General features: G+C 46.5%; 3 protein-coding genes across 3 annotated transcripts; 2 read left to right on the top strand and 1 right to left on the bottom strand.

Annotated features, from left to right (window-relative positions):
• Nucleotides 1-1,952: 1,952 nt before the first annotated feature.
• LOC131267810 (villin-like protein quail) lies at nucleotides 1,953-17,453 on the top strand. The gene is made up of 5 exons (XM_058270774.1): nucleotides 1,953-2,586; nucleotides 14,453-14,662; nucleotides 14,743-14,951; nucleotides 15,021-16,863; nucleotides 16,937-17,453. Exons 1-5 carry the CDS (start codon nucleotides 2,566-2,568, stop codon nucleotides 17,270-17,272), a joined length of 2,619 nt encoding a protein of 872 aa, XP_058126757.1. The 5' UTR covers nucleotides 1,953-2,565; the 3' UTR covers nucleotides 17,273-17,453.
• Nucleotides 17,454-17,570: 117 nt separating this feature from the next.
• Nucleotides 17,571-20,681, bottom strand: LOC131262081 (engulfment and cell motility protein 1). The gene has a single exon (XM_058264001.1). It carries the CDS (start codon nucleotides 20,479-20,481, stop codon nucleotides 18,322-18,324), a length of 2,160 nt encoding a protein of 719 aa, XP_058119984.1. The 5' UTR covers nucleotides 20,482-20,681; the 3' UTR covers nucleotides 17,571-18,321.
• Nucleotides 20,682-21,447: 766 nt separating this feature from the next.
• LOC131262209 (carnitine O-acetyltransferase) lies at nucleotides 21,448-23,934 on the top strand. Its single transcript, XM_058264160.1, has one exon. The coding sequence runs from the start codon at nucleotides 21,836-21,838 to the stop codon at nucleotides 23,753-23,755; it is 1,920 nt and encodes a 639-aa protein (XP_058120143.1). The 5' UTR covers nucleotides 21,448-21,835; the 3' UTR covers nucleotides 23,756-23,934.
• The last annotated feature ends 69 nt before the right edge of the window (nucleotides 23,935-24,003 follow it).

The raw sequence follows: 24,003 nt of genomic DNA, 5'->3' as shown, positions 1-24,003 counted from the left end.
AAAATTACCACTGATGCGATGCAAAACGGGGCTACGGGGACTCGCAGATATGCACCGGCGTACGCAAATAAAACCGGAGCCATGGTCCGTTGGGCACACTGACGACGGCTGACACCCCCGGGCGGGACGGCCTTCCGATGGATGGGTATCGGAAAAATGCCCGCGATTGCTACGCAAGCGGCAGGAATGTGGCAGAAATGTGTGAACCAGTGAAAGAGCCCACCACCTGGCACCGATCGGGCGGCAACGGAATTGTTGTGCATATTGACGAGCATTAGAGCACCTCGGGGGAAAGAGAATGATAGCAAAAACTATGTCTAAAATGTACCGATACACTGTTTTCAGGGCCAATTCGTCGGCATCAAGCTGTTTTTTGTTGGTAGTAGGCAGTCAATTGCACGCGCACGGTTTTTGTTTGGCATCGTTAGGAAACACTTTGGGCTTGTTAAGTTTAACTTTGCCATTATCGGTCGCAACATTGACGCGACAACAACGCGACCTTTTCTCGTCGCGTCAATGTTGCTACCGATAATGGCAAAGTTAAACTTAACAAGCCCAAAGTGTTTCCTAACGATGCCAAACAAAAACCGTGCACGTGCAATTGACTGCCTACTACCAACAAAGAGCAGCTTGATGCCGACGAATTGGCCCTGAAAACAGTGTAAGGGCGTTTAGCCGAGCGTTTAGCCCGAGGAAGTGAAAAAGAACCATCGAGGCGCGTAAATGCTTCGGGTGAAACATAATGGCCATGCACATTGACCACATACTGTGCGAGGGGGCGCAGTGGAGTGGTGTGCTTCTCTGCCTCACAAACACCACCATCGAACAATGGCCCGCGCCGAGGATCGGTATCGTTGCAGGCTCCAATCCTGCTAATCATTTTATCGTGCCTTCAGTAACGAGCAAAGAATCGTCTATACCGTGCGGGTTTTGTCCATTCCCAACGATCGTTGGATGGCAACCATTCGGTTCCAGTTTGGCCAGTTTTAGTTTCATATCTTCTTCGATTCTTCTAGCAAATTTATTTGCATATCGTCAAACCGATGGAGTCAATTGTCACGCGTTGATCGCTAATCGATGATCGATCCGATTCGGCTCGATGGACGGTGAGAATCGTGATGTTCAGTGAATACAAGTTACGTTCAGTATATTTTCCAAGTGAAAAAGTTGAAAAAACCTCATATAAGTGGTGAAAGCGCACTAAGGCCCAGGAATGAGAAAAGTATCCTGAAACACTGTTATAAGTAAAACTGAAATGAAAGTGATAATACGGAAAATCGACATCGTTCTAAAAAAAATAAGCAACGTTCTTTGCAACCATGTTACTTTCCAAAGGTCATAAAGTTGTTTGTGTAAATGTTGTTTGTAAAGTTATTTGTGTAAATGCATTTCATTTCTAATCTGCGGGCTTATTATTTGCCCCAAAATTATTCCAAAATTTCTCTTGAACCGTAAATATATGTACTGATTACAGTAAATCATTACCAGTAATGATCATTTGCAAATAATATGTAGAAAAATAAAATAACTTAGCTTTTGCTTGTACAAAAGTCATTAATTTATTAACAAGCACTTAGTAGCTTCCGAAAAAGCAAAAAAGGTAAACCGTGTCCGTTCCAAAATGTCAAGTAACCGGAAAAATCACGCTTAGTGCAATCCAGCAAAACTAATCACAGTCGATCGGTCGGATGTGCGTTTTTACGAACCTTCCATGGCCCAGCATCCATTGTATGCGGGTAGCCCGTCGTCTACTAACCAGGGTTTACTAACCAACTGGGGCCTTCTATGCTACTCTTGCTACCATGACCGTTGTATCGGCCCGCTCACGCCACCCGGGTCTGCCCAAGAGAGTGCCAAGCCCTGTTGGGTTCGGGTTCGGAAAATAAAGAACCATCTCCTGGCTGCCTGTGACTTCTGGCTCTACGAGTTGTCAACAAACAATGGGAGCCCTAGAGGCCGTAAAAGGGAAAAAGGGGGAACAAATACGAAAAAAAAAGTCAGGGAGCCCGACCCCGGGGGAGACCAATTTGTGTCTGGTGGAGCCCGCCAGCAAACTGTTGAACCGTACGTTTGGATCGACTAGAACTCCTCCGTGCGTTGGACAAACGGTTAGTGCGCTTTGTGACAGACAGTCGATCGGCAGCCAGTTTTCCGACGTGGACGACCGGTCGGCGATCGTGCGTGGATCGTACGTGACAGTTATTTGGTGAGTTTAGTTGAAAGTGAAATACGTTCCCCGACGGTCGACTGTTGGCTGCGACGTTTGCTGGGAGCGCAAAATAAAAACGACCAAACGAACCGAAACTGATCGCTTGTTTTACGATAGTGGCTACTACTATTCACCTTGCAGCGAGCTTATATCCTTTAAAAAAAGATTTTTTGGGTAAACAGTTGAGCGTTTGTGCCACTGTTATAAAGTTAAGTTGTCACCGATAAACATAAGTGTGTGTGAAAATTGTGTTATATGATAACATTACGGACAATTGTTTTTATTAAAACAAATATGAAGGCCTTTGCATAGTGTTATGAGTTTCAAAAGCGTCATCAGTGTACACAAAACTGAAAATGATGAAAACTCAATCACCAGTAAGTATTATATTTTTCTATTTTTAGTTTTTACCACTACCATAATTTGACACAAGTTAATGCGGACTTACAACAAAACAATTCAAATTTCATAATAATCAGCTGGCCTGCATCGTGGAGATACACACCCCTGTCATTAACATTTCAACATACCTCCCCCCGACTAAAGCCACAGCTGAAATTCCGATCCAGCACGTAATATTTTCACAAACTTGTCCGTCGGTACCTCAACCATAAATTTCCATTATTTGCCGGCTATTCATCAGCCCAGCGCCTATCTACTTGAGTGCCCGGTTTCCGGTGACATCGTTCTACTTCCTCCCATGAGGTTGAACGAACAAAAAAAAAACGTTCCATTCCATTGTGCTGCCGTTGTGGGGGCCAGCGCCATGTGGTTTGGGAATGGCTCTCGATCGTTGGGAAACTGAAAATTCTTTACCTACCCGCAGCATGCAACTACAGCATAGCGCCGGGAGTAAGCATCCCCATCGTCGTCATTTGCATTCCCGTCGCCGTTTTTGGATCGAGAAGGAATGAAAGTAGAAGAGAAGAACGACAACCTCTACACACGTAGGAAAGGTTTAATATAACTTTTTAGACTGTTTGCGCTTTAAAAACAAAACAGAAATATTTTAATTATCGTATGTTGTTTGTCTAGCTTCTAACTCTAATACACTTGTTTCGCTCTAAACAACTTTTTTCCTATAAATTGTTCTAATATAAAAAAATGTGCGTTTTTTACGCTAAGGAACTTAACGTCCATGATTGATGATTTATATGTTTATTTTTTATAATTTTCATTAAACACAACTACTAGTTTTTATTATATTTACACAAAGTGCAAGGCAATCTCATTCATCATTGAAGATTCGATCCCTCATCATCTTCGCAATTCTAATGTATCGTTTCGACCTACGCGTTCACGTTGAATGTCAAATGTGATGAAACAATGCCCAACCTAATGGGGAAAAATAGGGAAAAACACGATTTCTCAGTTGTGTTTTCATCATCATCATGCCGTGTGCCATCGCCCGCAAAACTTCTTCATCGACGATCGATGATCTTTTTTGTGCCGAAGAAGGAAAAAAACCACTCACAAGACATGATCATCGATTACCTAGGCTGTGTTTAACGATTTGCCAAATGACGGTCGGTGGAGGGGAGAAAACCTTCCACCGTTGGAATTCTCTCGGCGACGGAAAACTCTCCCTCAATGGAAACAACAACCCGTGAGTTTGATTACAGATCGTGGTTCGGCTGCATTGCATCGTAGCCAGCATGACGCCCCCCTCCCCCCCTTTCTGGTGCCTGTTGAGTTTATCGTACCACAGGCAAAGGCAACAACACACGGCTGCAAAAATACGCAACGCCAACAAAAACTGCAGCCCAAGCCCCCAGGAAATACCGGCGTGAGAATGGAAAACCGCAGGTCGCAAACGTGGTGCCAGGCTGGCTCGCTGGGCTTGGGCCGTGTTGCACAAACAAACCCCGGCGCAGAAAGGTCAAAGCCGCTCCAATGCCGCACGCTTTCCGTCGTGGCAGAGCAGAAAAAAGATCGCTCGCTGCCGCGGAGGAAAATATTTCCTTTGCAAAATCAACCGCCTCGTCGCGTCGAACGTGTAAAAGGTGATGAGCCGTGAAACTCGCACCCGGTCATAAGACACTTCGAAAATCCATCTTCCAACGCCAAACGAGGTGTCGACAGGTGCCTTCAAAACGCATCACAAACGATGTTTATACGTTTGCTTCTTTTGGTAGTTTTCATTCGATTTGGAAAATACAGGTACCGTACTGTGGAACGAAAGACTTCAACGATGGGAACGGCGACAAACCTTTTGAGATTTTAATTTCGAGCCAGTGTGCCCTAGGATTCTTGGGTTTAAATACACCCTCTACACAGGGTGGACAACAAACGGCGGGGCGGCGGTGTGACGATAACAAATTATCCAAAAACCAAAAAAAAAAATAAACCGGTGGATAATTTAAACACGGCCTTTGACGGCAGCCCGATTCACCGCCCACGGTTGGCCGAAGAGTATAGTTTTCTTCACGCTCGCGCTTTCCCAGAAACGGACTCCCGATTCGTCACACAATAATCGGAGATTGTTTTCAAGGCCTAGAAGGTTGGCTTTTCCAGGCCATTGCCACGGCTCGCTTGCCATTTAATGATACGGTTCGAAGGTTTGTTTTTGGGAAGTTTACTGCTGAGAAATTTCGTAAGTTTTCTCTGCGGTACAACCTGAAACGCATGATAATGGTAAGCGCCGTGACTAATGCTAGTAATTGATGCCAGCTGGAGATGTTCAGAACCAAACACCGGAGAATGTTTAATTTCTTTCCCACTTATCTGCATTTACTAAACTCGTCAAGACGTTGGATTACTTTTTTGGTTGATGCAAAATAAAAGAAAGGTGAGGGCTTCTTTAAGCTTTCAAGAAATTCATCACAAAATGTGTCGATTGACGTGAATGATAGGATGCACAAGAAAAAGAGGATGTTGGGGTGTGGAACTTTCCACAATCTTTATATCAAAGGATTAAAATTCAAATAAGAAGTAATTGCGAAACATACAAGTGGTTTCTCATGTAAATCAATTTTAGATTTCTATAACAAAGACTGATGTAATGTAAACGTGTAGGTAACGAATTATAGATTGAGTCGCTGCTTAGATAATTTTATAATACACTCTAGTGTGCGCTTGGTCGGTGAATTCCTATGCTCTTTTCCCTTTTCGCGATTTCCTGCTCGCTTGCCTTTTCTTTGCAATCATCTGTGCAATTATCTTTTGTTCGCCGTTTTCTGTTTTTACTTACCTATCGCAAGACTTTTCTTCCATCGAACCGTGGCTAGCAAATGGCCAATGTAAACATAAAATCGCTTCGCCCAGTCGTGTAAGCATAACAAAATTTGCTCTTCTTTTGTCACATTCGACACACAGCGACAACAGGCAGGCTTGCAAGCCGTGCCCCGATTTAACTGCGATTCCCGTTACGATGATTTCCCTACGGCGACTTTTGAAATGGGACGAATTATTGTACGCCGGAGCTGGTACCTTTACCATTTTGAACGCTTTTTCTTGCGCGCCGTGTACAGGCCAAAGGTGAACGAAAGACACGCACTCGTGCCGCTCAGCCAACCGCGCACGCCTGGCACGATCGGAAAATTGCCGGGAAATTAATGTTCTTCACCAAACGATGTCAACACGCGCGCGTGCGCGCTGCAATGAGCTGAAAAAAGAAGTGCATTCTAGAGGTTTGTTGTTTTGTTTTACTTCCTTTCGAGTTGCTCGTGTCGTTCAATTTACCAGTTCAATGGCCACGAAGAATGATCGACTTGAGGTGCCATTGTTTTCCTGCGATTTCACAATGATCCCCCGTGTGGGGCGCTTCGAAATTGTGTTCTTAAACGTCTATCTTCTGGGCGAATTCGCTTTCCTCCTTTTCTTCTGATTTTATATCGTACGTACAGTTTGTTTATTGTATTTTTTATAGGTGCACATCTTAACATCTCAAGACGTTTGGATTTTACGTGTTCTTTCTTTCATTTAGTGTCTTAAGACACCATGCACCCGGCTTCATTCTTTTTTCGTCCGATTTACGTGCTCGCGATCGTGACTTTTAAATACCGCGCCTCAGCACTGTCTTTCCCTAAGAGTCAGCGAACCAGAGCAATCAAATCGAATTATTCACGGTTCATTACTCAATCAATTTTCACAGAGGTTCGAACGGAATCGAAAAGGATTGATTCAAAAGGGCAAAAGACAATAGAACGACACCTCTAGCAAATGGAAAAAAAGGTGGAGGAAAAGTCGCAAAGAAATCGCTCCTGCTTGAACGAAGCAAACAGAACCGGAACTTAATCGGCTTGTTTTCTGTTCAACATAATTTCTCCTCGGCCCGTCAATCGTGCCGATCGTCAAAGATTCAGTGAAAAAGTTCGTTGCTATGATCTTATTTGTTTTGCTCCATTGCTTTGGTCCGAAAACCAGAGCCCTTCTTTGCGTATCGACAATTCGTGAAGCTGGCATTGTGTGCGGTAATCGGATTGAAATGTTGCCGACCAAAGAGAACTTCCTTTCGCGGGAGTTTTGAAATATGTAGATATTCTGCTAAAAGCCGGTATATTAGAGAAGCAGTTTGGTTCGTTCATTCAATAGTTTTGTAATCTTTGAACAGTTTTTATATGTAAACTTAGACAACAATAACAAATGTGCCAATAAACTATATGTTTGGGACTCTCTAATGGTTCGTTTGGTGTATGTTAATTATCACAATATGATACCAATTATTCGACATCCCCATGATTTCCCTTTCCGATCAATAAATCAATTCAATCATTCGCCACCTCCAGGGGTAAAGAGAAATTCGCAATTGCAGTTTGCATTAATGCGAATAGTAGAGGAAAAATAAAAAAATGCTTAAGGAAAATCTACTGCAATTACCAACCCTTTCGAGGAAGGAAAGAGAAACACTGAGGGCACCCTATCTCCAGCGGGCTAAACATATCCCGCTTCCCCACGGACGGGGAGTAGACACTGCCGAAGGCGGCCAAAAATATTCATTCAAGCGTACGGTGAAGCATCGAAAACCCCTTCATTATCATCACGGGCCGCACATTACTGAATTACCACCCAGTCCCCTTGGGATATCGGTCTCTACCGCCCTCCGATGGTTGTTTCGATCATCGACATCATTATGACATGCTTTTCCGAAACCACGCAGGATCTTCGGTGTATCGATCGCCGTTTCCGAACGGATGCTCGGTTCATAGAGGAGGAAAACCGAGCCACCCGGTTGACCGCGAGCCCGGAAATCTGCGGTCACAATAGTGCAGTTGCATGCACAAGAAGACACAATCCCCACAAGGCGCCAGAAGTCGAACGAACAAAACGAACCCTTCTGGTCTGATGGGCCGTTCCGCGCCCTCCTCCCACATTGGAGAGAAAAGCGCCTCCAAAAGAGCGATGGAGAGGGAAAGCACACGGAACCTTGCCCCGGAACGGAGCCAACAGTTGAGCGATGGTTTTGCGCTCATTCCGGTGTCGTCGCTTGATGCGAAACGTTCGTCGCTTGGCACGGCGCGCAAGTCGTTCGTAAATTTCACTTCGCGTTGCTTCCATTATTAGTCATTTCCGTTGCATTTTGCGTTGCAATTACACCTAATCGGTTTGTGTCGTGTTTAGAGAGCCGTTTTTCTTTGTCCTCGTCCACCTTTCCAAGCAGTTTGGAGCAAAAGTAGTGCATCATGAAAACTGTTCTCCCACGGAAAGGCGGTCGTCTTTTACCTTCGAACTAAGTGAAATCAATACAATAGGGGAAGAAATACCTCCCGTGAGCGGTGTGACTGTGACCGGAAAGATTAGAAGTAATTGTTCTTGGGTGTCTCCTAGTGTTTGCTCTCGGGAGACTTTCCATTTTCTTCGGAAAATCAGAGAAGGACCCACTTGTGAACGTCTTTGCGGTGGAAACTCGTCAACTTGTTTCGTGATAATTTTAGAGTTTAAAAAAAGCAACCATTGCGTTGTGTTGCTCGGTGTCAAGGGCAGTTTAGGATAAGTGTGTTGTGATTGTTTGTTTTAAGGAGAAGGAAAGCTTCCGGCAAAATGCAGATATTGGACATCAATCAGAAGGACTACGTATGTATATTTAGTGGGTTAGTTTAAAAATTAATGTAAAGTTTCATTTCGACTCAGATTATTGTGTTCTACATTACTTTTCAGTTTCCAATGGTTCCAAACCAATACCTACTACGATTGATACCATGTTACGTAAAATGATGGAAGGAAAGTGGAATGTGACGTAAAAGTACCAAAAAGACTATGAAAAACATAACAAAAGCCATTAAATTTAATTAAAATGAAATCACGTTTGAAAATCGTTTCCCATGAAAATCGCTACAACACAGATGTTGGTTAATGAAAAGTGGCCAAACAAATACCTTGCACGTTTTCCGTATACACATTAATGTTTTTTAACATTCGAACTGTTTCTAGTTCGTACGTAAAATGCCGACATCAACACTATGCTCACCGTCTAATGGTGGACGCTTTTGAGCAAGTGCATCATCCGTGGCACGTCGGTGTGGTTTTTGTTTTGCCTCCGGTTCACCACCTGCAAGCATCCACTCCCCACCTCCTCCGGAGTTACTAAAGCAAGGGAAAACGTTAATGCTCCTGGCCACGCTTTCATGTGGTTCTGGACTTTTATGATTATTTTTGCCTCCCTTCTCCGTCCATTTTATGGTGGGCCGTTACTGTTTGCGCCGTATTCCGAGCCGCTGCCGCCACCGCCGCCATTAGATATCGTGTAATGAGCCGTTTGCCCTTACCTTTTCACTTCCTTCGGTCATTTCGTTGGACGGAAGCGAGTGGTACCGCTTGGTGGAGGGCCTTCTTCCTTCTTTCTAATTTTACCACCCCCAACCTTTCTCCCGCCAGATCGGAACCATACATCCCCGCCAAGCACCACTTAGTATTTGGAAGGAAATCATAAAAGTTGATTTTAAAGATCTCCTAATGCCAACGAACTGAGGTTTTTACTCCTTCAGTGTGCGGTTCGATCGTACCCGAACAAGCTTTATCACCCAAAAACTGTTGCTAACGTTTATGATAATCTATTGTGTTTGGGAGAATTTTATGCGGCATTCATTTTCGGTTTAAATTCAAACAATTCCACTAAGAAAATGAATTGTTTCCATTGTTTTTGTTTAATTGATAGGTCATCAGTTTGCTTAGATTTTTAATTGTTTGGAGAAAAATAAAGTGTAAATGGACGTGTGAAAGAAACATTTTATGAGGACGTTGTAGACACTTGAATTCTTATGATATGTAATTTCATTGCACCGGAAGCTTGTTAGTGCAAAACTATGTCAAGATCACATAAACATTCTGAGGGTGAAAGTCATCACGAAAAACAGAAACTTGCTGATCGATTGGTTTTACAAGATAATATGTGTGTCCCTGTTTTATCACTCTCTGAAACTCGCGAGACGACAAACAAAGTTATGCAAAATTATGGCGGCATTGGGATCAAAAAGAAACCCCCGTTATTTACCCCCTTCCCAATCAAGTTGTTGTACTTCGGCTAACTGGACTAAAATATGCAAACCTTTCAATTACCTTTCCGCGCCAAGACGTGCTGGACGGTTTGCATATTTATTTTCTACTTATTTTTATTCGCACAACCAAACCAACGGTTCCTTTCATCAACGGGCGGCATCATCGCCATTGGGCTTTTCCTTTATCCCGCGGGCGCGGACGTCTTTGGCTGTGGATAATTTAATCTGGCAAAAAAATGGCACAGAAAATGAAACATCAAGCAGATTGACGATCGAGATCGGGAAGCTGCGTCTTTTTGCTGCTGGCTGAATGTTATGCTAAGACTAGCACGTGCACGTCCCCTTTTTCCCTCCACCCCAGGAAAGTAAAGGAAACGGAAGATGTTGTTTCACTTTTTAACGATCTTTCTCCCTCGCTTTCCTCTGGTTGCTGGCAAATTTATCCGGCCTTCGACTACGAATGCTCGAGATGATCTCGTAAATCTCTACCTTATTTGAATGTTCGCTAGGGAAACAGTTTCTTTCTCTCTGTCTTGTCCACCGCCTTGGGATGGGTGATTTGGTTGTGATTTACTGTGCGTAGCATAGCTTTTCTCCAGTTTTCATCCGGTACATTTCCACCCGAAGGAAAAAAAAAGCCGTATCCCAAAGGGAAAATGCTTGGAAAGTATCCCACCCTGCGGGGTTCGACTAAATGGTTTCCAGCACCAAATAAATCAAATTAAATCTCAAAAACTAACCGAAGCTGCACCGGCACGGCGAAATTCCGGCCGCCCGATCCGATTCCCAATCGCGCGCTCGGTTTTAATTAATGGCATCTTTTCCTCCTTTCCCCAGGGGATAGGGGAGTCTCTCTTGCGTCGTCGATTACGACTTCCGAAAAATTAAACATTGATTTCGGAACTGCAGCCAAACCCAAACGAGAAGGAAAACCAAAGTTGTTTGCACAGGCAGCGATTAGCGAGCAAAGCTGCTGCCGGAAACGTAATGGAACGTTTGTTGGTGGGACGTGTTTGGCCACTGCGGTCCCATTGCCGTTTTTTTCTCCCTTCATTTTCCATCGAATTGCCTAATCACCTACAAATCAGCCACCTAACCGGCCGGCTGATCCATGATGATGATCTTCGTGCCAAGCCATCAAATCGGACCGGCGCTGACGTGATACGCCCGTTACACCCGTTTCCCTTTCGGCGCGAATCAGTTTTTCCTCCGGTAGTAGTTTCGCGCTGAATTTTCACGGATTCGCAACGATCGTGCGGTGGAACAAAACTGCAAAACCCGTTTCACGATCGATCATAATTTAAGCACTACATTAACGCAGGTTTCCAGGCTCGTTAGTGGATTCGCGTGCACTCGGGGGCACGCGTGATTTCCGCCACCTCGGGACTGCCGCTGAAGGGAACGATGTTCCGTCGCACGGAACAAGCTCGTAAAATTGGCTTCAGTAAAGCTCGCCTCGCGATGACAAGACGCATCGTTTCGCAGGTGCAACTCGGAACGTCCCGAGTGTGGCCTTGGCTTCGGATAAGAAAATCAGATAAGACGGACACCTGTTCGAATCGTTCGCACCTCGTCGATTTGATTATCGCGTGTTCGTTGAAGAAATTACCAACGACTAACGCTAGCTGTGCATCAGTGTTTTGCGTTTCCAATTAGAAAAACTAGTTTCACAGACTGTAAACTATTTCAAATCCGTTTTTTTTATGTCACTTCTTTTTTCTACTCCACCTATTTATGTTAATTTTCATAATTGATTAAACGATCCAGTTCAATTGAAAATATATTTTCCGTGTCGAAGAAATGTTGAGTGTTTAATAAATGTGACCTTGTGTTTATGCCGTTCGAAACCTGTTTTAATTAATTCCTCAAATTGAGGTGATCTCAGCACTTTCCGCTTGGGTTATTGAACTTTCTACAAATAAACGATCACTGGTACCGACCCTGTCGGGCATAAAATTGCACTAAAACGGTATGTTTATGCACCTGACGGGCTCAATAAAAGTTGCAAGCTGCATTAGTCACAGTCGTAACCGAGTTTGGATTTCATGTGATGAGAAATCAGCCATTTTCTCTCCGTCTCGTATCCGGAAGAGGATGCTTGGAAAAACCTCTCGCCCTAAGTCTCCAGCAGGCTCGAGCGAACCGTGCATTGTCTTGGCGAACTAACGCTGCGGTGCATCAATATTCAAATATGGCCATGCGTGGTGTTTGATCATGGCCGCTCGAGGGAATCAGATCTCGCACGAGCAACAACGAACCCGGTCGATGGTTGCCGAACCATTTATGATACCGTTTTACATTGTGCTACATGCAATGTCTAGGGGAATATGCATACACATGTACCAGGTCCTGTTTTCGATTGACGACTCTATAACGGTTAGCCCGGGGTCGGGAAAATAGCGACTGCAAACAAAAGCACAAACCGCACCGTGGGACGTACATCATCATCGTCGAAGCAATAAATGTATACCCGGTTTGCGGTGTGCTACCGTGATTCCCGATGCGCACAAACGTGCAGATTCCAGAGGCCAAAGTGACAATCTTCCCCACCGTTTTCGCACTCGGCAAAGATTTCCCACCCAGAGACGAAACGAACAAACCGAAAGACAACGGTAACGGCATCGAGATGCACCGGAAAGCGTGTGTTGTCTTGTCTGTTTGCATACGCATGGAATGGCCCGCTTTTTTCAAATTCCATCCCGCCTTTCTACACGGTGTTCCGTTGGGAAAGGAAAATTGCTGATGTGCACAGGTGTAAATGATGCATAATTACCAACTGTGTGAAGGTCATTAAATCGCAAACGGGGTACGTTCAGTACACTTAGCTTTTGCGCGTGGCCAAACACCGAACGGAGGGGTTATCTACTAAAAGCTTAATGGGTGGGTTTGTTTTAATGAAACTCGGAGTAAAGTAAAGCCATGTTTTGTTAGTTATTAATCACCCTACAATTTACGCGCGTTTAATTGATTGGCAATTTCTAACCAACCGCTCCGCTTGCGGTTTGAGCAAGTTTTAACCGAAACGTAATCAAATTATAAAAGACTCCCTAGTGAAGCGAAAGGAAAGTGCACGATTTACATAAAATTAGTGCGCTCAGCTCTTTCAACTCTCGCCGGCCCAAGCGATCTATTAACAAAACAGCCCCATAAAATGGTGGGTATTAATTATAGGCAATAGGCTTTAAGGAGATCTCCAAATCATGGTTGGGAAGTTTAAACGATGCAGTTCGTTGTCGTGTAGACAAGACGATGTGCCTAAATTCAGGGTTCGTTTGAGTGAATTATAGTAAAGGAGAGTTAATTGATTGGATTGGGCTAATTTACGCTACATAATAAGCGCTCTTTGGATGGAGTGAAGTTGATTTAGGTGCACTAATGATGAGATATTAGGAAGTTGGGGATTCATTGGGCAGCGATTTCCCAATTGAGAATGCGTTCACTGCAAAGATGCACTTTCTAATGATTACTTAATTGATCAATTTTAATGGTTATTCTCATTCAATTTATAATATTTTTATGTTAAGAGTAATCTCTAGAGTAATAAATTTTTATTGTTTAGTTCCATACAAAAACTATAAAATAGCCATTGTTTCAGTTTGTAATCAAACCAAAATGCATCCAACGGAGTTCCTTATGTTCCCACTTATTCAAAACCAATGGTTCACTAAATTCCCTATCGACCTACTTTACATACGGAACGCAATGACGAACCCCTCAGACACTCCCAGGATTCCATCTACTAATACCAAATTCAAAAGCAACCGATCAAACTAGAACAATAGGATGGTTAGGTTGGGAACGCACGATATTAAATAAACAATCCCCGATCCCACACACGTCACATTAAAGTTGGGACCAGTTTTACCACAACCTTCGATTGGGAGGCTATAGAAAAATTGGGTCCGGTCGCCTTTTCTAGAATCCCAAAGCGTCAGCGGATACCACGCCTTGGACGCAGCACACGCAACTCCATTATGTACGTGCGCATCGAATGCAATCCGACACGTGTGGCCAGGTGTTGGATGCCAGCAGATGAACTGCTCTAGTTATGGTATTTGGTAGCTTGCCTCTGTAGTTGATCCGGTAGTTATGTAGCAATTTCCGACGCTATGGGAACAATTCCACCGAAGGCCAATTCAACCCTTTAACCGAAGTTGGTAGAAGAAAATGTGTTATAGTTCCAAAAATTAAACAGAATAACATATATTTCATATGACAAGCTCTCCATTCGTAAGTCTTTCTTCCCTGGATTCCCGCTCTGACGATTTGATTGATGGATTGATTGTCTATGTGGCTTTTGGAGGGTAATGGCATAAGGCAACAAATCATCTACGGTGCCACGGAATGTTAGAACCTAGTGGTGGCCAGATATTTGGTGGACTTCTGCCTGTTGCCCGTTGCAAGGTCTCTTTCCATCGATTTTCCTCTCCACCGAAGCGTAACACCATCGCTGATGATGATGATGATGTTGCTGATGAGACACAACCTTGCCATACACGACGCAGTATGTGAACAATCGCAGGAAAAGAACTACATTTAACGAAGTAGGCAGACATGCGGTGTTGGTAACGGTGGTAACGGGAGCGTTTATCTTACACAACGGCCGGCACGAATGGGAATTACCGCCATTCGTGCCATTTCGAACGGCCGGAACAGAAAGGTGTGACGTGTAATTTGTCTCTTTTTCCTAGCGATTATATCACGGCATTTGTTTCCTTGCTTTATGCGCGTTGCGATTGCCTAAACTCTTATTTTCCACTTTTCGCATCGTCGTGCTAACGCCAAGTATTTGTATTTTTTCCACTTCCAGGATCAGAAACGTCCCGTGTATGAGGACATCAAGATCGACACGGCGTTCCGTAAGATCAGTCCCCGATCGATCGGATTTCACATCTGGCGTATTCAGAACGATCACGTGGAAACGCTACCGAAGGACCAGTACGGTACGTTCTACGATGAGTGCACGTACGTCATCTATGCGGCCTCGCTGGCAGGGACCAACTGTGACAAGAGCACGATCGTAAGTAACGCATGTACTAAACATGCAGCCGTGGAATATGCCGTGACAAGAAGACTTTCTTTCATTTCGTTCTTTCCCAGAGTCGGGAAATAAAAACGCCCGGTGCCGTTATCGAGCGGAACATCCATTTCTGGCTCGGGTCAAACATAACGCCGGAACGTTCCAAGTCCGCCGCGTACAAGATCATCGAGCTGGACCTACATCTGGACCACAAGACGACACAGTTTCGCGAATCGCAGGGCCATGAGGGCATCCGCTTTCTCTCTTACTTCAAGGAGGAAGGAATTCTGTAAGTAGAGACACTGACCAGCGTGCAGGATTCTGGATTGTTTGTAATGTTATTCCACCCTCTCCGTAGTGTACATACCGGGTGTGATGCCTCGTCGACTCCGGTGGAACCACGGCTTTACCAAATCACCGGTACTGCCCCGCAACGGTGCGTCCAGCAGAAAACCATCAGCTGGCAATGCTTCAACAGTGGTCAGGTGATGATCCTGCAGACGGGCACCATTCTGTACGTCTGGATCGGTCGCTCGACTGGCTCGACCGAGCGCATCTTCGGTCTGAAGGTCGGCAAACGACTGAAAGAGCTGCACGCTATCGCCGAGCTGGCCATCGTCGATGATGGCTACGAGCAGTCGATGACGGCCGCCCGGAAGGAGGTCTGGAATGGGTACCTGAACCTTTCGAAACGATTCGTCAAACCGATGCCACTAACACCGACCGTCAGCGATCAGCTGCTAAAGCTCTACCAGTGCGACACGGTCGATGGGGTGTTTCGGGTGGAGCTGGTCAAGACGGGCCCGCTGGAGCAGGCGGACCTGTACGGGCGCGATAGTATCTACATCGTCGACTACTTCCCGAGCGCCATTTGGATCTGGATTGGGCGCAGTTCGCATAAGCAAAACCGTGCCGAAGCGATGCGCCACGTGCGTGGGTACGTGATCAAGAAGGGCTACCCGGCCAGTACGCCGGTGGCTCGCGTTATCGATGGGCTCGAGCCGGCCGAGTTCGTGAGCCTCTTCCCCGCGTGGACCAGCCCCGACATCAACGGGAACACGGTGAAAGGAATATCGGAGAAGTTTGATGCACTTACGCTGATCCAGCGACCCCGCCTTGCAGCTCGCATTCAACTGATGGACGATGGATCGGGCGATGCGACGGTATACCAGATCGGTGTGGATGAGGTGAAGGAGATTCCCACGAAGTACGCGAAGACGTTCTACTCTGGGAACTGCTACGCCGTGCACTATCAGGTCGCTTGCAGCACGGAACACGCGAACGGGTCGCTTCCGAACTCGATCCGCAACATTGTCTATCTGTGGTGTGGGCTAAACGCACCGCATGAACATCGTACCCTCGGGGAAGCGTTCCTCGCTGAGTTGTGTGACCATCTGAAGAAGAATGTGGTTCAGATTCGCATCAGCGAGGGTATGGAGCCGCCTCATTTCCTGCAGATATTCAAGGGTGCACTGATCGTGCTGAACGCGCAGGATCCTAGCCTCGAGCAGGCGGGTGTGGTGGTCAACATACGTAACTACCCGACCAGCTTCGTCCTAAAAGTCGTCGGAAACACCACGTACAGCTGCAAGGCGGTGCAGGTGTCGAGCAAGACACTCTACTATCCCGAGGATTGCTACATCCTGAAAGCGCCGGACAACGAGGTGTGGATCTGGTGCGGCCAATACTCGACGGGGGACTCGCGGGAAATGGCCAAATCGATCGCGGGCCACCTGGGCGAGTACAGTCTCGTGATGGAGGGCAACGAGACGGATGAGTTCTTTAGCTCGGTCGGAGAAAAGTTCCTGAAGCAGCTGAAGAAAACGACCACGGCGGGTAACGTGATCGCTCCGGTGCCGATGAACGTGGCACAAACGTGGGACCATGCGGCGATAGCGCTCTACCGGTGCCAGCTCCCGGAAGAAGGCAAGCCGACGTTACGTCAGATATTTGGCTTCTCCCAGCAGGACCTCCGACCGGACGGTGTGTTTCTGCTGGACGCCGGGAACATCGTGTACGTATGGATCGGAGATCATACGCTGCCGGAAGAGCACGGTCAGTGTTGGGAGTTGGCCAAGCAACTTATCGCGAGCCACCCGGTACAGCGCGACACTTCGATGCCGATAGCGACTGTACGTCAGGGTGAGGAACCGATCACGTTCGTTGGATTCTTTGACACGTGGGACAAAAAGTACTACGAGGTAGGTTGGTGAACTTGTATTTGAGAGAAAAATTCCCCCACAATCTTCTTATGACCTTCCTCTTTTGTTCCAGACATGTGTTCTCTATGAAAACCTTCGGGCGGAAATCGACTACCCCAACGGGGTCGGTGCTGGTGGACGACTCCCCGGGGCGCCCATTCCCATTCCACGCTCCTCGGTGCGGAGTGACGATGGCAGCAGCGATGACTTTGACCGGTACCAAAAGTACCCGCTCGATATGCTGCGCGGTGACCCGGCCAATCTGCCGGCCAGTATTAATCCGACGCGGAAGGAGGTACACCTGACGCACGACGATTTTGTCACCGTGTTTAACATGACCTACCACGAGTTCGAGGAGCTGCCCAAGTGGAAGCAGGTGGAGTTGAAAAAGCTCCGGAAATTGTTTTGATTCGAGGGAGGGGAATACCTAACTAGAAAAGTACTAACGATACGGTCCTACCCCGGACCACGTTTTTAACCCATTTTGTTATGTTTCTATTTTACTGAAGAACTTTTATGCAGAAACTAATAAATATCAACGCTACTTTGGAACTAAAAACGGATGGCAGTAAAACGGCCATTAAGATATTGATATGAACATCCGAATAATTCTTACAAGTAAACTAGCGTAAAACATGTATATTTCGGAGTAACCGAAACCGAGTTTTTTTACCGAATAAAATACTCTTCCGCTATTATCATACGATATAAAAAAATGGTTTGCGCATATAGGTTTTATTTTTATATATCCGTACAGTTTTTCCATCTTCTTACTTATGCTCATATTTATGCTAAAGAAAGCACGTATCCTCAATATTACGATACAATTCCACAAAAAAACTACGCTACTTAATTGGCTTGCAATTTTGCAAATGTTGGCCAGCTCGCCTCGAGAATGTAAGGAAGAGGAAAAACATTAGGAATTGGGATACTACATACTGAGGCTGTAGATAATACGGCAGCACAATTTATCGGAAAGCGGTTAACGAGATACTGGGCACATTGAACACTGTAAAAATAAAATGCTGAAGTATTACATTGCAAACACACAGTGCGTGGAATATTTGGTTTCCTATCAACTTATGCATACCAACTTAAATTGCTTTTTTCGCTTTTGTGCATGCAACGCTTCGGTACGTTTTTTTTCGGTTTGTTGTCTACATCAACTTATGTTCCAAAACAATTGCTCCCTTTATCATATTGTTTATGAATTTTAAAAAAATCTATTAAATTCCCTAAGTATTGCTCGTGAGAATGACGATTTAAAGATACAAAAATAAACATTACTTCCCTCATTAACTTTTGGAGACTCGAAATGTAAAAGGATAAACTTTTTTTGACTAAGGCTTAAAATGCCCGATTCTTTTACGCTTCCTCTCGATGATAACTTTGGTTTAAATGTCGTAAATAAAATGTCGTGAGTTATTGTTCATCGTTTTGGCCATTCCCTCGTGCCGTTTAGCTGTCGAAACAAAAGTCGTAATTTTCCGGTTCCGGTGGTATCGCCGGGGGGTCCTTCGAAATGTCCACTCCCTCGGTGTCGAGCAGTCGCAGCTTAATCTCCATCGAAAGTAGCGTCTCGAAGTCCTCCTCCTGCTGCTTGCTCGCCATCGGCTGACCGAGCAGTGCGTTGATCCCGTCCGTCCAGTAGTTAAACGTTGCCTCATCCGGTGCGATAAAGTCGAGCGTCGTTTGCTCGCTGCTCTCGGGCACCAGAGAAAACCCGAGCGGCGTGGAGGCCTTCTTCGAGCGCATTTCCTTCATGTGCGGACACTCCTTGCCGACCAGCATCTGGCGGATGTCGATCACGGCCAACTTGTTCGACAGTTCCTCCAACGTCGGGACCGTCTTTTCGTCACAGTCCCCATAGTGGATCACTTTGTGGTTCGGCGATAGGCGCACGTACCAATACTTATCCCGCTCGCGCTTCCCACCCGAGTACTTGCAGAAGCGCGTACCGACGATCAAATACCCAAGCCGTTGCTCCTTGATGAGCGCTCGGATTTCCGGCGTTATCTTCTCCTTCAGGCTCACGATGGCCGACGCTGTCGATTCGCATTCTTCGCGCGACGTCCGTTCCTGTTGTCGTAGCGACGTGATCGTGTTGTACGTGAAGGTATGAATTTTCGACTTAAAATCCTCCAGGCTTGCCGGCCTACCAACGATACTGCGTACGATCTGTTCCCGCACGACCGAGAAGACCTTCACAAAGTCCTCGGTGGTAGCACGCATATCCTTCCACGTTTTGTTCAGCACCACGATGCAGATGCAGAAGAACTCCTCGAATGGATGATCGTGGGTGAAGAACATGGGGTAAAACTCCTGCCCCTGCTCCGACGGTGACTCGCCGATGCGGAAGATGTCACACAGAACCTTCACCAGCTCGATGCTGGTGCGCCCGAACGGGCACTCGTGTTCGTCCGCCCGGCAGCTGTTCTCGTGCACCACCTTTGTGTAGTTTTGGGTATAATTTCGCGCGAAGTAGATCATACAGTCGAGCGCTAGAGTTCCCGGCGGAGTTTCGAAAAAATCTTGTGCCGGATTGATGTCACACTTGAAGCCCAACTTCTTGTAGTGGCTCGAGTAGGACGAACCATGTTGACGGCGAGCCGTCACGTCCGGATCGATACCGTCCGCTTCGAAAGCAATCCGTCGCAATTCCTTGATCTTGTCCTGCGCATCCTGATCCTGCACGTCCATCGGGGTCTTCATACGTTGCTCGAGCAAGCCCAGCGTGAGCGTTTGCAGCACATACAGCTGGTGCGCCATTTCAGCGCCCATCGTGGGCGTGATGACACTGTTGATGACACTACGGTATTGCTTCGAACCGAGCGTCGTTGCTAGAACACGACGCTTCACATCGTCTGCTTTGATGAACAGCGCATTCAGCAGTGCAATTGCGTTCTGCTGCACCTGCGTCCGGGCAGCGTCGCGCAAGAGCTTCAGAAGCGTTTCCAAGGTGATTTCCTTCTCAACCAGTGCGTACTTGTTGCTGCTTTGCACAATGTTTTCCAATATAGATAGTGCAGATTGGATGATTTCCGGCTTCGACGACCCGGTGATGAACGCCACGTTGTGCATGATGAACGAATGCTCCAAAATATCCCACGAAATTGTTCCGTGCTCCATCAGCTGTACGAAAGAGCACAGGGCGTACTCCAGGAGGCGATCCTCACTCTTCGACTCCTCAATCAGATCGATGATCAAACTCAAACCCTGCTCCTTGATGAACTCGAGCGCAAAGGTATTGTCCGCACTTAGCACTTGCAGCTCCTTCAGTACCGCCACCTTCTCGTCGTGTGTGCCGCGTTTCAGCTTGTCCAAAATATCGTTGGTCGTTTTCGAGGGCGAAAAGCGTAACTTCAGCACCGTCCCGTTCTTCACCTCGTGCCGGTTCTTCTCCGTGACGTAGGTAATGCCATCGAACTGCAGGGCGTAGTTCTCCGCGTCCAGGATGCCCCAGGTACTGCACAGGTTCTGAATGATTGCGCTCAGTGGTTGCCGCTGGTCGAACTCGATCAGCTGCGGATACATCTGCGTATCGTTCACGAACTCGACCGCAATCTTCACGATATGGCTATCCTTTATCGCTGGCATTTTGCTGTGTTTCGGCAACATCTATGCTGCTGCACTGTGCTGAGTTATCTTCAAGCTACACCCCGTTTCCGGGCTCTCCTTCAATGGATTCTAAGAATTTTACGCGTTCCCACAACGACTCGGCTTATCTCTGACTCATCACCGAGGCGTTGTCCTCAGAAGTGCACAAAAAACGACCACAAAACCGCACAGAACGAACGTAAAAGTTGTTTGCGAAGGAAGAATGCTACCGTACTAAAGTGAAAATAGATTCTGACGATTAATCGCCTGTGCTGTCACTTTTCAAACTAAAGCGCCTTGTCCACTGTGCGACAACTGAACCGAATCACTTTGGCAACTAAAACCATAATAAATAAATACGGTGCTTTGAGATTAACACAGGTTCTAAAAAGTTTAACGTTCATCCAAAACCAAAATGGCTATGAAATAATAATTTCAAAAATTTTCCTGCTTCAGTGGATAGACTGCTTAAGAATAATCAAAACAGTCGAAAACAATAGGAAGGGGAGGTCAATGCACCAGCACAATCGGTTTGACATCCGACACGAACAGAAATTTGATTACTTTCGAACGACGCGAACAAGCGTTAGGTTTTGTATTTACAAAATAAAATTCGATTTTTTTACTTTTCCTTCTGATTAAATTATTTTGTATTATTTAGAAGTAATATGAACTGATGTAGATTCTGATTTTTAATATTTGTGTGAAAAACTGGTTTTAGAAAAACTCTGCTTCGTAGCAAATTCAATGTAACACATTTAATCCACATTGTTTTGAGCTCCCTTCTCCTTACATCACTTTTATAAAAATAGTTTAGAGCCTTTTCTTCTACCGAATCAATAAATAATAAGATTGTGTCGGTTTTTGGGAGAAAGGTTTCACGATTTCAACCAAAACAAGCTTCTTATTGAGGTTGCCCTCTTATCAGCTGTTGCATTCTAGGTGCTCCAATTACGCCTGTTGTGCCATTGCTCGTTCGAGATATCTCGACTCCCGCATCTACACTACTCCTGAGCGGCTCCTGGAAGTTTACTTTCACTTTCGTGTGTTCCTTCGACTTTTAACTGAATCGGCGGACTGGTTTTAGAGGCTCGCTCTGTCTGGTTTGGAACACGGAAACAGACGGATCGATTGTGTTGCGTGCATTATTATTCGCCCGCTGCTTACGTGGTGCAGACGGGGCAGTGTTTTTTCCGTGCCTCCGGTGAAGAGTGTTCGATAGAATTTGCCTCGTAATTATTTGCCTACGCTGTTGAACCTTGCACGGGTTTTTATCGGTTGATTTTGTACAATCTTCACTGCCATCCCGTGTCATTGGTTTGTCCCGAAAAGTTCAAGTCCAAAGTTCAACTACCTGCTCGCATCTCGCATCCAAATGAACATGACTCGAATAATTCAACAACGAACCACAGCATCACCACTCGGGAGAGTGTTAGCGTCGTCCGCCGGTGTGTCCGTAAGTAAAATGTTAACCGCACAACTGGCAACTGCGGCTTCGGGCCCACCAGCCCTGCAACGCCAGCCCGTACCGAAGCTGTCCGACACGATGCAGAAGCTGGTCCGATCCATTGAACCGCATGTGGACGCGGACACCCTCGCCGGAACGAAACGAGCCACCGAGCAGTTTGCCCAACCCGGAGCGATCGGTCAGAAGCTGCAGGAGTTACTCGAACAGCGGGCTGCGAAGAAGGATAACTGGCTAGCCGATTGGTGGCTTCGTAGTGCGTACATGGAGTATCGCGATCCGGTTATCGTCTACTCTAGCCCGGGACTCGTATTTCCCCGGGCTGCCTACCGTTCGCTGGACGAACAGTTGGCGTACGCGGCAAAGATCGTTTCCGCTGCCCTGGCGTACAAAATGCTCATCGATGGGGGCAAAATCAAACCGGAAGCGATGGGCAAGATACCGCTCGATATGTCGCAGTATGAGAAGATTTTCGGCACATGTCGTATCCCGGGCCGGGAGCGGGATTCGGTACAGTTTAATCCACGCTCGAAGCACATCGTCGTGGCGTGCAATAATCGATACTATCAGCTAAACGTGTTTGGCCCGTCCGGTGGCCTTGCGAGTGAAGCCCAAATCCTTGCCGAACTGAAGAAGATTGCCGGTAAAGAAAATGCCAGGCAGCGCCTGGAACCGATCGGAATTCTCACCGCAAACCATCGAGACAGTTGGGCCAAAGCGTACGAAGTGCTTGTGGCTGATCCGACCAACCGTAGCTCGGTGGAGACGATCCAAAAGGCACTGTTTGTCCTCTCGATCGATCGCGAGATCCCGCAGAAGGCGGGCAATGATGATATCGTCACGGCCAGCGATCTTCTGATCCACGGAGGCGGATCCGCGGTTAACGGAGGTAACCGATGGTACGATAAAACGATTCAGCTGGTCGTAGCCCCGAACGGTATCAATGGCCTTACGTACGAACACTCTCCGGCCGAGGGGCAACCGATCGCGGTAATGACGGACTTTCTGATCGAGTACGTTAACGGAGGTAAACATCTGAATGCCGTCGATCAACCGGAGTTGAAGGCAGCTTCGGTGGAGCTTCCGTTCAACGTGACCCCGGAAGTACGCAGCGCCGTTGATGAAGCATCCGGTTTCGTGGATAAACTTGCCGCCGACATCCAGATGGACTACCTACATTTCACCGACTACGGAAAGGGATTCATCAAGACGCAACGCATGAGCCCGGACAGCTACATCCAGATGGCGATCCAGTACGCGTTCTATCGGCTGCACCGTGTCCCCGGAGCGCACTATGAATCGGCCCAAACGCGCATGTATCTACACGGGCGTACGGAAACTATCCGCTCGTGCTCCGTTGAATCGATCGCATTCGCCCGGGCGATGCTGGAGGCGGGTCGGGATGGACGTGCGAAGGTGGAAGCGATGAAGGCAGCCATCAACGCCCACAAGGCGTACGTTTCAATGGCCATCCAGGGTCAGGGAGTCGATCGTCATCTACTGGGACTTAAATTGATCGCGAAAGAGAACGGAATTCAGCTGCCGGAACTGTACTCGGATAAGGGATTGCAGCGTAGTGCACACATGCGGTTGTCCACCAGCCAGGTGGCCTCACGGTACGATGCGTTCATGTGCTACGGACCGCTGACGCAGGACGGGTATGGATGCTGCTACAACCCGAAGGAGGACGATATGTGGTTCGGACTTTCGGCATTCCGGTCGAACCCGGAGACGGATGTCGCGAGGTTCCGCGTGAGCCTACGGGAGGCTCTGAAGGAAATGTACGAGGTGCTCGTACACTTTGGCGAAAAACCGAAGGGCAAGCTTTAAACAAAACTACGCAGACAGATGGTATACCTTGTTCGGACACTTATATCAAAATGCGATTTACAGTCGTTTTCAGTTGAGTTTTTGTTTGATTTCATTGTAACGAAAAAAAAAGATTTTTAAAGAAAATATGACATAAAAATGGCAAAAGTTAGGAAAAAATACAGGGAAGAAAATTGTAACCCGGAACAGGACTGATTTTAGATAAAAATAAAAAATTATTTGGTGGTGGGTTTTTGACAGAAAACATT

The sequence above is a fragment of the Anopheles coustani genome, chromosome 2, assembly GCF_943734705.1.
Source record: "Anopheles coustani chromosome 2, idAnoCousDA_361_x.2, whole genome shotgun sequence".
NCBI classification, from domain to species: domain Eukaryota; kingdom Metazoa; phylum Arthropoda; class Insecta; order Diptera; family Culicidae; genus Anopheles; species Anopheles coustani.
The sequence above is the reverse complement of the archived record's forward strand: the minus strand, read 5'-3'. Positions and strand labels throughout refer to the sequence as shown.

Bases quoted from the DNA above. Each gene is read 5' to 3' on its own strand.
- LOC131262081 (XM_058264001.1), bottom strand. From the start codon at position 20,481: ATGTTGCCGAAACACAGCAAAATGCCAGCGATAAAGGATAGCCATATC.
- LOC131267810 (XM_058270774.1), top strand. From the start codon at position 2,566: ATGATGAAAACTCAATCACCA. The intron at 2,587-14,452 runs GTAAGTATTATA...TTCCACTTCCAG, and splicing joins TGATGAAAACTCAATCACCA to GATCAGAAACGTCCCGTGTA. The intron at 16,864-16,936 runs GTAGGTTGGTGA...CTTTTGTTCCAG, and splicing joins GGGACAAAAAGTACTACGAG to ACATGTGTTCTCTATGAAAA.
- LOC131262209 (XM_058264160.1), top strand. From the start codon at position 21,836: ATGAACATGACTCGAATAATTCAACAACGAACCACAGCATCACCACTC.